At 36.7% G+C, this 15,068-nt stretch overlaps 1 protein-coding gene across 1 annotated transcript; it reads left to right on the top strand.

Moving 5' to 3' along the window:
- The first annotated feature begins 1,118 nt into the window (after positions 1 to 1,118).
- LOC145123290 (uncharacterized) lies at positions 1,119 to 3,473 on the top strand. The gene has a single exon (XM_079058507.1). The coding sequence runs from the start codon at positions 1,119 to 1,121 to the stop codon at positions 3,471 to 3,473; it is 2,355 nt and encodes a 784-aa protein (XP_078914633.1).
- The last annotated feature ends 11,595 nt before the right edge of the window (positions 3,474 to 15,068 follow it).

Here is a 15,068-nt window from a genome sequence, read left to right on the forward strand (position 1 = left end):
CATTGGAATTTTTTTTTCTTGCTTCTCTGCAATGCAAAACGATGGCCATGAAGGAGGAATCAGGAGGTATCAAACCTCCTGATTTAACCAAACTCCATTACAAAATATATATTTTCAGCCCCTCAACTTCTTATTTGTACGGTTTTTGTTCCTTGCTCTAAAAAATAATTAAAAATCTAGTCTTAAACAAAGAAACTTCAATTATAATCTTCAAAGTTTACCCTATTATGGAAAAATCTTTTTAATTGAATCCAAAGTTTTAATGTAAAATTTCATAAATTTATTTATATTTTTTATAATATTGATTTATTTTAGATTAATTATTTTTTTAGAAAATTAAACTAAATTTATAGCAACATACTTTCTCTTTGAGATAAAAAGTGTTTGTGCATTTTGTTGGATTGTATGCATTTTGTTCGAATATTGTATCCTTTTTCAGATTTGTGGGAAGTTTTTATGCATTTGGAGTATGTTTTTGAAATTTTTGTTTATACCACATTGGCTTAAAAATGAAATTTGACATGAAATTGAAATTGGATATTGAAATTGGATGTATATATACATTTGTTTGATTTTGTTTAATTAGAAAATCAAATTAATTTACTTTTAGAATCAAATTAAGTTATCTTTATAAAATCAAATTAAATCAATTATAAAACCAACTTAATATTCCAACAAACTTTTAGTGACTTAATGTTGGTCATTACAACTGTAGCTTAATTAGGTTATTAATAGCAACGTACTTCTAGTAATTTTAATTTAATTATAGAATAAAATTAAATTAATTTTAAAAAAATCAAAAAATAATAATAATAAATTAATTGTAAAATCAAATTAAAGTAGTTTTAAAATCAAGTGTTCCCATGTTGGGATACTTTTTGAATCATCAACTTTATGAATACTCTACTTGATTTTTGTTTCCCGTAGAGTAAACCTTAAACACTAAATTATGTTTCAGTTGCATCATGTCTATTGATAAAAGTTGGACTACTAATCCACATCGTCAATCTCCCGAGTTCCAGCTAGGACTCGACTCTTTTGTCGAGAGATTCATGTTACACGTAGATTGTAAAGGTGAAACCAGATGTCCGTGTGAGAAATGTGATAATCGTTATTTCATGGATCCGAAAGCAATGAGACGTCATGTTCGTATATATGGTTTCAGTCAAGCATACAACACGTGCATATATCACGGTGAACCTTTAATCCCTCCAGTTGTAGATGTCGTATCGCCAAGCAACGAGATGGCTGATGTTATTGACGATGTTATGTGGGAGTCGAGAGAAAATGATACAAACCTCGATGAAGGAACCTCGAATACCGGGGGTAGCGGTGTCGATGATGATTTTGAAGAGTTGTTAGAGGCAGTCGAAACCAAGTTATATCCTGGTTGTACGTTTTCTTTCCTTGATTTTTTAGCAAAACTGATGCATATGAAGGTCAACAACAAATGGACTGATAGTTCATTTGATCAACTCCTTGAGTTGTTGCATTCGGGATTTCCACCAGGCAACAAGGTTCCCCGTTCATATTATTTAGCAAAAAAGAAAAAACTGAAGAAGTTAGGTTTGGGGTATGAGTCAATACATGTGTGCAAAAACGATTGTTTTCTCTTCTGGAAGGAACACAAGTCATTGCAAGTTTGTCCCATTTGTAAAGAGATTCGGTGGATTGATAAAAACACCAAGGGTAAGAAAGTGTCTCATAAGGTGTTACGGTACTTTCCAGTGACCCCTAGACTACGCCGTATGTATTGTTCACGGTACACTTCTAAAAATATGATATGGCATAGTACTGGGAGATCAAAAGATGGTGTGATGCGTCATCCCGTTAATGGAGAGTCTTGGCAAAAATTTGATGTAGATTACCCTGACTTCTCGAGCAAACCTCGCAACATACGTCTAGGGCTGGCAGCTGATGGCTTTAATCCATTTGGTAACATGTGTAATCCGCATAGTACGTGGCCGGTTGTACTCACCACATACAATTTGCCACCATGGCTTTGCATGAAAGAGTCATCATTCATGTTGGCCTTGTTGATTCCCGGCCCTAAAGCGCCTGGAAAGGACATAAATGTTTTCCTTAGGCCGTTAGTGGAAGAGCTTAAGTTTTTGTGGCAATCAGGCGTACGTATTAAAGACGCAGCGACAAACACATTCTTCACGATGAAAGCTATGTTGTTATGGACAATAAACGACTTTCCAGCTCGTAGTAGTTTATCGGGATGGAGCGGACAAGGGTATACAACATGCCTGACTTGCAATGAAGACACTCCTTCGTACTGTGCAGTAAATAAAGTCGTTTATATCGGTCATCGTCGGTTCTTAGATGCTGATGATCCATTAAGGATGAGTTTGAAATTTAACAGGCAACCCGAGACAAGACCCGCTCCAAGACACTTTACTAATGAAGACATACAAGAGCAACTAGGTTGTCTAATACTTCGTAAACCGGGTAAACATCCTAACACTCTCAAGGCAAACATGGATCGGCAAGGATTCGAGTTGAAGTGGTCGAAACGTAGCATATTTTTCGAGCTCGAGTATTGGTCTTCTCTGCAGCTGAAGCACAACATAGATTTGATGCATGTCGAGAAAAATGTGGGTGAGAGTCTTTTGGGTACTTCTATGATGAATGATATGAGTAAAGACACATCAAATGCACGTGAGGACTTGGGAAATCTGAATATCCGGCGTAATCAATGGTTGCAAAAAAAGGGTAACAAGTTCACTAGACCACATGCAAGGTACTCATTCAAGAAACCCGACCGCAAAATCTTTTGTCAATTTATAAGAGATGTTAAATTCCCTGATGGGTTTGGATCTAACATTAGTAAGAAAGTGGTAGATAATGATACTAACATTATTGGGTTGAAATCTCATGACTATCACATTCTTATGCAACGTTTTATACCGATTGGAGTTAGAGCATTATTGGACAAAGAAACTTCTACACCAATTGTAGATCTTTGTACGTTTTTCAAGCAAATTTGCTCCAGAACACTAAAGGTGGAGGATATGAGGAAAGCAAAAGAAGATATTATTAGAATCTTGTGCAAGTTAGAGTTGATTTATCCTCCAGCGTTTTTTGACATTATGATTCATTTAGTTTTGCATTTACCTGATGAAGCGATTGCCGGAGGCCCGGTATGTATGAGATGGATGTATCCGTTCGAAAGGTATATGAAAAAACTAAAAAACTATGTCAGAAATAAGGCGAGGCCAGAAGGTTGTATAGCTGAAGGTTATGTTGCTGAAGAAGCTTTGTCATTTTGTTCGATGTGCCTTCGAGATGTTACTCGCCTTGAAAGAAACGTAGATGTTGTCATTGAAAAAACAAAGTTTTGGATGTTTGAGTCCAAGTGTCGACCGACGAGCGCAACGCAAATCAAACATCTTGATATAAGGGAGAAACGTAATATAGAATGGTTTATATTGAATAGTTGTCAAGAAGTCAGACAATACATCGAGTAAGTGTTCTTACTTTTAATTATTTTTTATTATTTATTGTCACTTTTTTCCATTCATCAATTATATATATATATATATATATATATATATATATATATATATATATATATATGTATATATATAATTTTTTTCATCAATATAGAAAATTCAAATCTGAACATCCTGAAAGTGACGAAAAGACCGAATTTCTCAACTGGTTTCTTGAAAAGGTAATAATAATTAACAAACAAATATCTTTGATAAATATAACGAATCAAGAATACATAACACATCAACATATGTTTAATAGGTTTATCAGATGGAAAAAGAAAACTCTCCAGAATTCCACAAAGAGTTGTCATCCCTTTCAATGGGTTCACAAATGGATGTTTATACTTACACCGCGTGCATAGTCAACGGTGTTAGGTTTATGGTACTTCGGCGTCAAACAAAGAATGTCGTGCAAAACAAGTAGTTGTAAACAGAGGGGGGTCGAGCTCATACATCAATGCATGTTTCAAAGAAGTAAGTTATGATATATTTAAATATTTATTTAAAGTATAAGTAATCTAATTTTTAATGTTAAATAGGATATCAGTCGAATCGAAGTTTTTCGTAAGGCTAATTCCAATCGCCAAGGGGTATTTTATAGTCCTGCAGTCGAGCAACAATACGTAAGTGGTTAATTTGTATTTTTCATATAAGTGTTTATATCGTCAAGGGTATTTAGTAATCTAATTTTTATGATTTTTATTATTTTTTAAAAATACAGAATGCTTTACTCGAGGAGATCAACCAACGAACCCTACCGTTGTGTCCATGTACGATCAGGAACAACCAATGACACAAGAACAACCACAATCACAGTTAATTGTTAGTAAATGCTATAATGGAAAGAATGCTATAATGATATGTTGGTTATGATTTAATATGTTGATATTTTGTAGTTTGGTAATTTTTGGAAAGTAATGCTATAATGGAAAGTAGAATGGTATAATGATATGTTGGTTATGGTTTGATATGTTGATATTTTGTAGTTTGATAATTTTTGGAAAGTACAATGCTATAATGGAAAGTAGAATGGTATAATGATATGTTGGTTATGATTTGATATGTTGATATTTTGTAGTTTGGTAATATTTTGGAAAGTAAATGCTATAATGGAAAGTAGATGTATGTTTAAGTGTATTTGATATGTTGATATGTTGATATTTTGTAGAATGGTATAATTAATTATAATGCTATTCTGATATGTTGTTAATATATTTTGTTTTCTTTATAGTTGGAAATGCTGCAAACAATACTAAAGGACCCGACCTGTTCTGCAGCATTGGAAGAGTGGTTTCGCTCATTGCCGCCACCAAATAATGAAGGAAATGATGAGGACGAGTAGTTACTTTAGGATTTTATGAAATGTTTTGTAATTTGGAAGAATACTTTAGAATGTGGTATGGATTAATATTTTGGATTGATTGTATATGGATTAATATTTCTATAAAAAGTTATCAGATTTTATAAATGCTATATGGATTAATATTTGGATTGATTATAAATTTAATGTTAAATAAATAAATAAAAAAAATCAAAACAGTTTTTGCGGCGACAGCTTTTGTGGCGACATATACTTATTAGCGGCGACAAAGTATTAGCGGCGACGCGTAGTATTAGCGGCGACAGCTCAATAGCGGTGACGCGTAGTATTAGCGGCGACTTCCCTAACCTTTAGCGGCGACGGGCGTCGCCGCTGTTGCCCAATCTTCTTGTAGTGTGTGTTGAAAAGTCATTTATTTCAAATAAAATTCCTGAATAATATTTTGGTAAAAATTATATAAAATACTAAGAGTGTGAGCTTCAAGTCAATCTGAGCACGGAAATTATTATAATTAGCCATTATCGTAATACGACATTGAAATAAGACAAGTATGATAAATCCTAGAAGTTATTAATATTTCAAAATATCGTTTTCCTAAACAGAAAATATTTATAATAACTTAGTGAACTGCTAGCAGGAAATCTAGGACCAGGATACCTATGTACATTGTTAGAATCCACGTCATTCGGGTTTCCCTATACGAGTTACGTTATTAGTTAAATCCAATACCACAAATCCCTAGTAGAAACCCTCCACTTTATAATCGTTAAACCGCGAAGAACGACTAACTACATGTATAACGTTATACTATTGATCTTATATGGTTTGAACGCCCGCCTGGAGTTGCTAGCTACAACTAATGTCTGACGAGATGAATTTAGATGTTGACGTTAGTTTTATTAAACATTACCACGTGTTATAATGGGGTGAATGACGTTATCATGCCCTACTAAGGATCCGATGAAAAAAGTGTAGTGTCACGAGTTCGGTTATAAGTTCATTATAAAATCTCAGAATTTTCTCAAAATTGTATGGAATCGGAATAGTATCCACTCATTGATCAATTAACCCACGATTTGGATAAGAATTAAGGATAATAAAAAGGATTTACCTTACTGATCTCCCAATTGTTTTCAAACTAACTAAAATAACAATCAATAACCCAAAATAGAGGTTCGAGGTTGCTGTCTCGAATCAAACCATCCAGCTCCTCCCCTAGCCCCTCCCCTTGTGTGTTGACTAGCGAACCCAAACACCCTCTAATCAGGGTCGATCTCCATTGAAACAGCCCCGATCACAAGCAACTTTGTTTCTTTGTTCAGCAGAGAAGAAAGCTAGTCGAGCATCTTCCGACTTACCTCCCGTCTCTCCTGTTTCGATTCCCAAGAAGCTCCCTCGTCATCTCTTGCTTCGTCCATTTAGTTATAGCTGATATTTCTATTCCCTCTCGTCGATTTCAACCAATAAACCCACCAAGAACAGCCACCACCCGCCACCATGGCCAGCGGAGTGTGCATCTCTGACAAGATGGTCCCAATAATGATTTTCGGTCCTAAACAGACTCATATAGTTCCTTATTCTGTTATCTATCTGTTTTGAGGTGTTTAGATCGATTCCAAGGATTCCGGTGCAAGACCCGCTTAGAACTTTGTCTGGTGAATTCCCGACACTTCCCGGCTCTCGCATCAAACGTGAGTTTCTATGGCCCCTCTTTCCGAACTTTAAACCTTTGGGGGAGGATACATGTTTATTTGTTGCTAAATTGATAAATTTTGAAGTATGATTAAGTTATAATGCATCTTTTTAACCTGATATAAGTTTTAAATACTTGTAGATTAGTTAAATGCGAAACTATAGTTTACAAAATAATTGTATAAGAATAAGTAAGATGCAGGTTTCACAAAACATACTCTGTGAAGTAATGAAATCATTCGCATGTGGTGAAAATTCATAAGATTATAACTAACTAGTTATATGTAGAGTTAATAATGCATATATTATAACTTGTAAATTGGTTATCTATATGAACTCATATGCACTGTCAAGTAAGTTGCAAGTTTAATAAGTAGGCATATTACATACAAAGATAGATAAAATGTGGGCTCTACCCTTAACTAAAATAGGTTCGTAAATGTTAATGACTCAAAAATTTCATTATGTTAATATTATTACGTATATATTCACTACTATTAGTAAATGCGGGTCAAAACATAATATAAACGTGATTATATTTCGTTAATGAAATCTTGATTTATAACAGTATAAAGAGTTTTTAAAATAAAGAATCTATGATTATTGTGTTGAAAAGTCATTGATTTCAAATAAAATGCCTTAATAATATTTTGGTAAAAATTATATAAAATACTGAGAGCGTGAGCTTCAAGTTAATCCGAACACAAAAATTATTATAATTAGCCATTACCCTAATAAGTCATTGAAATATGACCAGTGTGATAAATCCTAGAAGTTATTAATATTTCAAAATATATTTTTGCTAGAAAAATATTTATAATAACTTAGTGAACTCTTAACAGGAAATCTAGGACTAGGATACCTATGTACACTGTTAGAATCCACCACATCCAGGTTTCCCTATATGAGTTGTGTTATTAGGTAAATCCAAGACAGCAGATCCCTAGTAGAAACCCTCCATTTTTTAACCGTTAATCCGCAAAGAACGACTAATGACATGTATAAGTGTCATATTATTGATCTTATATGGTTCGACCATCCGCCTGGAGTTGCAAGCTACAACTAACGTCTGACGAGACAAATTTAGGCGTTACCTTAGTTTCATTGAACATTACCACGTGTTATAACGGGGTTAATGACTTTAGCATGCCCTACTATGGAGCCAGTGCAAAAAGTGTAGTGTCACGAGTTGGGGTATATGTTCATTATAAAATCCCAAAATATTCCCAACATTGTATGGAATCGGAATAGTATCCAGTCATGGATCAATTACACCACGATTTGGATAAGAATTAAGGACAGTAAAAAGATTTACCTTACTGATCTCCTGTTGGTTTTCAAACTAAATAAAAGAACAATAAATAATAATGATTAAGATACGACAATTTGGTACCTAAAATCTAAATAATTAAAAGTTTTTATATGATTTACGTAGTAGTGGGAATAAAAACTCTCAAGGTGGAAAATGGTCATTTTTATGTCTTGAAAAAGATAAAATTTCTCATTTTATACTTAACTCTTTACATGAAAATATATTTCATTATAAAGATTCACGGAGTCAAAACCTATAGAACTCACCAACAAAATTTGTTGATGTATCTTAACATGTATTCTCAGGAAATTAAGGCAGGGATCCATGCGAAGAGAATGAGACCATCATCTATTGTTTTTGTTATAAATTACGTTTTATGTCCTCTGTAACATACCCCTGTGCACGTATCACAATATTGTCCACTTTGGGCTCTCGGCACGAAAACTTCCGAAGGGGTCACCCACCACTGGATTGTTCTTGCACGGGCACGCTTAACTACATAGTGCTTTTGAGATCTGCTGCCCTCACGACTTTAAAACGCATTGTGGCAAGGAAGGTATCCACACCCCTTATAAGGAAATGTTTTGTTTTCTTTCCAAGCTAATGTAGGATTAGGTGCAACCCACCTTCACCCCCCCCCCCCCCCATTATAGGGTTCGACGTCCCCGTCGAACCCATCGACCCATGCCCTGGATCTGATACCACCTGTAACATCCCCCTCTGGCACGTATCACATTATTGTCCGCTTTGGGCTCCCGACACGAAAACTTCCCAGTGGGTCACCCATCCCAGGATTGCTCTCGCATGGACACACTTAATTGCAAAGTTCTTATGGGATTTGCTGCCCTCATGGCTTTAAAACGCGTTGTGACAAGGAAGGTATCCACACCCCTTATAAGGAAATGTTTCGTTCTCCTTCCAAGCCAATGAAGGATCAAGTGCAACCCACCTTCACGCCTTCATTATAGGTTTCGACGTCCCCTTCGAACACATAGACTTGTGCCCTGGCTCTGACACCATTTCTCGATTTGTGCGTGTTATCCTTGCGCAGGGGCATGCTAATTTCCGTGACGTTGAAGATTTGTCGTGAATCATGTAATAAATTAAGATATAATTATGTCATATGTTGTATAAAACTTTAAGTGGTTGTTTTAATATTCAATATATGCTATGTTTGGGATATCCGATTTACATCACTCGCTCGACGATTCCGCCATCGGCTGGGGGTGTGACATAACATCCCAAAAATCAAGGCAAACATTTTCATATTTAAATCAATTAAAATCCTTGTTTTCAGATACCATCCAATTCAAAACCATTCGTTTCCAAAACATTGTTCTTAGATAGAAATCATATATTAGAGTGTCCCAAATTAATATCGTCAAAACCAAGAGGATGTGCACGATCACGCCTTCGCCTTGCCACGATCATCTGAAGTACCTGAAACAATAAAATAAAATTGTAAGCACAAAGCTTAATGAATTCCTCCAATGTACCACCACACAAACAGATAACAACATGCATACTATGTCCACAGCTAACATACTAGATTACCCCTGAGCCCACAACATGAGTCTGGCCTTCTTCCGAGCCCACAACACAAGTCTAGCTTTCCTTACTGGCCCACAACTTATGTCTGGCTTGCTCCCGAGCCCATAACATAGGTATGGATTGCCTTACTAGCCTACAACTTATGACTGGCTTGCTTCTAAGTTCGTTGGGTTCCGCACAGATCATGATTGCCTCAACCGACCCATACTATGTCAACATATTCATAATAGATAACGTATATCCGACAAACAGATAATCATATAGATAATCAACAGACAAATATGCAGATCCACAGATCATTACCTCATAGCAACATCCTATATGCGAGGACAGAGATCTAACAGATCACTATAACATAGCAACATTCTCTATACCAAGTTACATAACCTAGTAGGCCGACATTGGTGCCTTCGACCCACAACCACAAGTATAGTGAGAAAAGTCACCTGAATCAAAGAATTTCGAAACACTGAGATACGATCCATTTCAAGCACTCCGTGTGACCGCAAATCCGCTCAAGCATGGACTCAACCATCCTCCAAACTTCAGATCCGTAAGATATAAGCACCAAGGGACCCCTTGGACCCATAAAGTTGCCAAATGTATGGAGTCCCAACACTCTAACTTTTAAACCATGGCTAAACATGCATAAAACCTTAGATCTAGCAACAAGGAAACATAAAGTTTGGATCTTGGTTACTCACAATGGTCTAGAAGTGTAGCTAGAGGTTGCAAATGGAACTTCCAAGCTGAAACTATGCGTCAATGGTGATCTCATCTTCTCCAACCCACCAAAAGCTCAAGAATCACAATGACAAGCTAGGTTTAGGGTTTTACTGAGCTTAGGGACGAAGGAGGCTGTTTTTGGAACCCTAAAATAAAGCTTATGGGGTTTAAATACGGAGACAACCGTAAAAGATCATAGGCTTGGGCTACAGCGCCTCTCACGTCGTGAGCTCAACATAATTCAGAATCTTCATTTAATCACTCCTCACGAAATGACCTTCCTATGGTCATGTTTGGAGTCCTGGTTTTACCCAAAAACCATGCCTTTGACTCCTTGAAACCCGAAATCGGTCCAATCTACAAACTGTGTGTTACAATTCCCCACCCCCTGGTTAAATTAAACTTCGTCCTCGAAGTCACTCCTTGCCGCTCTCCAGACGTACCTAACAATTTGGAAAATTCCTCCACGACCCCAATCTGAACTGAGAATTTGACTCCTACAAGCGACTGGCTTCCTATACAACAATCGAAAGCTAGTCTAAGAAGAACTACATACCCTAGCTAATAATGAATCCTTGACCTACTATCTTTAACCCTTGAAGAGCAACCATTACTACTCTGCCCGAAATCCGGAAATCCAAAGCCTTGACTTGTTATCCACTACTGTTAAGCCCTCCTCCCAACACAAGTCTCTACTAGAAGCCACTGTAGAGAAACAACACCGGTATATTCCCAAACTCCAGTAACAACCTCAAAGTTAAGGCTTCATATAAAGAAAATCCGAGGAACCACTAGGAAGCACGCAACTGCCGACCAACAACTCCATAACTTGAAAATGCCCAACCGCAACCAGAACTGTAAAACCCAATGTCCAGAGAGAACCATTCAAACCGGGAACTCTCCAAAATTACAACCACGAATCAACCCCATAAATATACTTCCCAAACCGGGCACCCATCGGTCTAAACTTCAGAAACCATACCCTAAGACTAATGATCATACATATGTCACCCTTAGTCCCTTACTAGGAACACCACCAACCCATGCAAAAGAATACTTAAAACACACCGATCGTGAATTTTAACCAACCCTAAACCTGAAAGTTGTGCCCAAAAACCTTAAATACGCACTTGACCTCCTGACAAGTCATCACCAACCCACTGTTCCCACAAGCATAATGATGGTCCATCCAAGAATTTCACGTTGCATCCAAAACCCTTATCAACCCAAGTGTACCTCCACCTGACAGATTACTCGTGACATCTACAACAAACTTCGTGACTCGAGATTTCAGAAACAATAGTTAACGCTGGTAACTAAACTTATAATAAAAAACCTACAAGGAAACGGGGTCCACCATTGCAAATATTTATCAAGTGACTTCTAATGTACAACCAATACATTAACCAAACAACTTTTACTAAACACATAATCCAAACCAGTTGGTTCCTGAGTCTCCCAACTCCCAACAATGCACTAACATCCAAAGAATTACATGTGGAAATAAACAAACATGATCTCTAGGCCCACAACCTATGTCTGGAATACCCCTATAAGGTCCTCACCATAAGTCTGGATTGCCTCAGAGCCCACAACATAAGTCTGGAATGCCCTTCCCGACCCTCAGCCCATGTCTGGAATGTTCCTGGTATCTTGGCCTTCCAAATGACTACCGATCCCAAACATGCGAATATGACTAACGATCTTGATACCTATGAGTCTTATCCAATTAACTACCAGGTCCTGCCCACACACACCCCTAACGAAAATATCCAATGAATTTACCACAATACACATAATTAAGGTAACCCTCAACCTTACCTAAAGTTGAAGTACTAGAAGCTCTAACGAGTGACGAACCTCAATCATTAACAGAAAACATTCTCATGAACGATCAAAACAAGATCTCATACCTCGATTGAGACTGAACAGACCCCATCAATACGTAACTATCTCGATTAGATTTTTAAGTTATCCAGAAATGATGCTAAAACTCTGGTCGGATCCATCCAAACACGAACCCTGCAAGAATGGCATGCCAAAATTAAATTCTACGCATATTTAATGTCCTCTTTGGAAAACTGATCAACACTGTCCCAAATTCTTGACTCCCAATAACCAAGGAAATCTTCCCAAACTCGAGGCGAACTTAACGATATGTTGACTCATCCATTTCAATTCAACTGATACCTCCCAAAAATTCCAAAGGATTTCAGCTATTGATGATAAACGAAATGACCAATGATCGAGGATGCATTGACTACTGATCCAATGAACTAAAACCCATATGTAGCTGAACATACCCATCTCATAAATTTATTTACCGATCGACAATTTCCCAATCTAGACTATAAATAGCAATCCATACAACGAGCTGACAAATCCCTCAACATCTGATACTCAGCCTGAGCGATCCTAGCGCCACCTCATTTATTCATTGGCATCTCAAAGGAACCAATGGATACAATGAGCTCTTGGACCAACTACTTCCTATTGCGAGACAACTCATGTATTTCCTGAACACATACGTTTGATAGCCACTTGCTCCATACCCCTTACTTGACCAAATCTTGTACCAAAATCTTGCATACCCATGTCATAGATCCCTATGAACCATTCTTTTGACACCACAAAATCGAACAAATTGATGACCTTCCAAGCAGAAAACCTATTTCGACACCACTTAGGGTTCGAACTACCACTCACTGGTGTTGCGACCAAACCATATCTCAAACCGGCTCAACCCGATACAAACCATCCCTGACGTTTGGAATATATGACACAAGCAAGATGAACTTCCAAATAAGGACCAAACAAACGGTAAGAGATTCAAAATCTTAGATGAAGACCTTAGGAATTTCCAATCATAACCACCTTTAACATTAAGGATTTCATGCAAATTCATAATGTAAGTCCCAAATTTTCTTGACGTATCAATCAGATCCAATTGATGGTGCAAAATCCCAATCAATTGGATGATGCCAGATCAAAATAGAGAAGAAGGAGAAGAAAAATAATATGAATCTTATGAATTGATATGATTAGAATGAAGTTCCTTACACAAGATTCACTTTCTCTCTCTAAAATACTCCTTGAGTTTCACACACTTAAGCTCCTCTAGTCCCTCCTAGTCGTATACTCTCTCACCCCTTACAACTATATATAGTGACCGCAAATGGGTTCACGACCGTGAACACCTTACAACCGTGAACACCCAAACATTTAACCCAAACAGCCGTAAACACCAGGCCGTTTACGGTCCTATACAGAAAAATACAATTGCCTAGAAAAGTAAAGTATAAACCATATTTTTGACCCAACAATCTCCCCTTTGGTTTATAGCTTTCTTTTCAAATTGACCCAACAAACCCCCCCTAAAAATGTAGCTAGAAATTCTTGTCAATCTTCATTTGGAGTTTGGCTTCAGCTTTAATCTTTGATTTCCTCACAGCTTCAAGATGAACTTGATGAATCTTCAATAAATGACTTCATCTTGATCAGTTGGGATTTTCTTCAAAATTTGACTCTGAACGCACATTGGGTGAGGAGGCTTGATGTACTGATTCTTGAAAGATAGCGCTTTCTGCTTGAGAATCTTTTGAGAGAACAGAGAGAACGAATCTTCTGGATCACTTCAGCTGGTACATAGATAGCAGTAAATTGATTGAGGAGGCTTCAATGTAATTCATCACATAATCTTCAAGTATGGCTTCACCTGGCTTCTGGGGTTGAAAAATTGAATGTTGAAAGAATAATCTTCATTTCTAGTTCCTTCGAATGAATGTTCTTGAATGATCATCGATGCTTCTTGAGAAGTAACTATGACTAAAAAGTCCCTGTGGATCACAGAAAGAATCATAAAGACCCTTCTCACCACAGTTGTTCAAGGATGAATCCTTGGCTCAGAAAGAAACTTCTCGTAGTATCTGTGTGAACTCGGAGGAACACACTGCGATTTGTTGAGTATCGGAGAACTACTTGTGGCTAGTTTTGATGTTAGCCCCTGTATATCCTTGATCATAGATCTTAATACAGTTATCAAGTTAATGAGTTAACTTGGCCCTTGGCGGGACGTGCATCGATATCTGTTTCCCTGTTGGGTGAATCGCCCTGGTGTCGTGACAGTTCTTAGGTAAAGAAAGATGACAAGACCAATCTGACAATTTGTACCGTTTCAGTCATTCAATTCCTTAGATACGACAGTTCTTTAGAAAGAAGCTGCCTGACTGGCATTTTGTACAATGTCACACCAGGTATGAGCCATTATCCGTCAATTCATGGATGAAATCTAGAACATTAAAAATGCTCACCATCAATTCAGAATTAAATGGTTTTAGATTTTGGGTTTCACTTAGAGTCATGGTGACAACGACATCTAAGATCATAAACACATAATTTTTGGCAAACGTCAGCCGAGTTGTTATATACTCGAACCTCAAGGGGTACCGGTACGTGGAAATGATTTGATGGAGAAAATTTTAGATATGGGTGAAGAATGGTTGGGTGTTTCACATTGGTCATGGTGAAAATGACCTTTGATCATTAACATTTGATGTGAAGACTCCTACTAAGACTGGTATATGTCTCAATATGGTAGAGTCTATCACTCGCATATGAAACATCCGTCAATTCCTTGTGAAAGTAGTGTGAAGTGTAATGACCGTCAATTCCTTTCCACTTTCAAGTTTCTTCTCCTTGCTCAGAATATTTCGATACAGTCTCCTTGAGTCTCATCTTCTTCTGAATTCATTTTTCAAGACAAATGAAATTTGAGATAAACATAAAAATAAAAGTAAACTTAGCACACTAAGAAATAAAAATAAAAGTAAAATACGCTCAAAAACACTATTTTTGAATTTTTGATTTTTCTGAAAAAAAAAATAAAAACATAAATGATGTATTTTTGAAAAAAAATTTAAAATTTTTTTCGTTTTGTTTTGTTTTTTTTTTAATTTTTTTTAATTCT

Source organism: Lactuca virosa, chromosome 1 (assembly GCF_052849685.1).
Source record: "Lactuca virosa cultivar CGN04683 chromosome 1, Lactuca_virosa_CGN04683_v6, whole genome shotgun sequence".
NCBI classification, from domain to species: domain Eukaryota; kingdom Viridiplantae; phylum Streptophyta; class Magnoliopsida; order Asterales; family Asteraceae; genus Lactuca; species Lactuca virosa.

Bases quoted from the DNA above. Each gene is read 5' to 3' on its own strand.
- LOC145123290 (XM_079058507.1), top strand. From the start codon at position 1,119: ATGGATCCGAAAGCAATGAGACGTCATGTTCGTATATATGGTTTCAGT.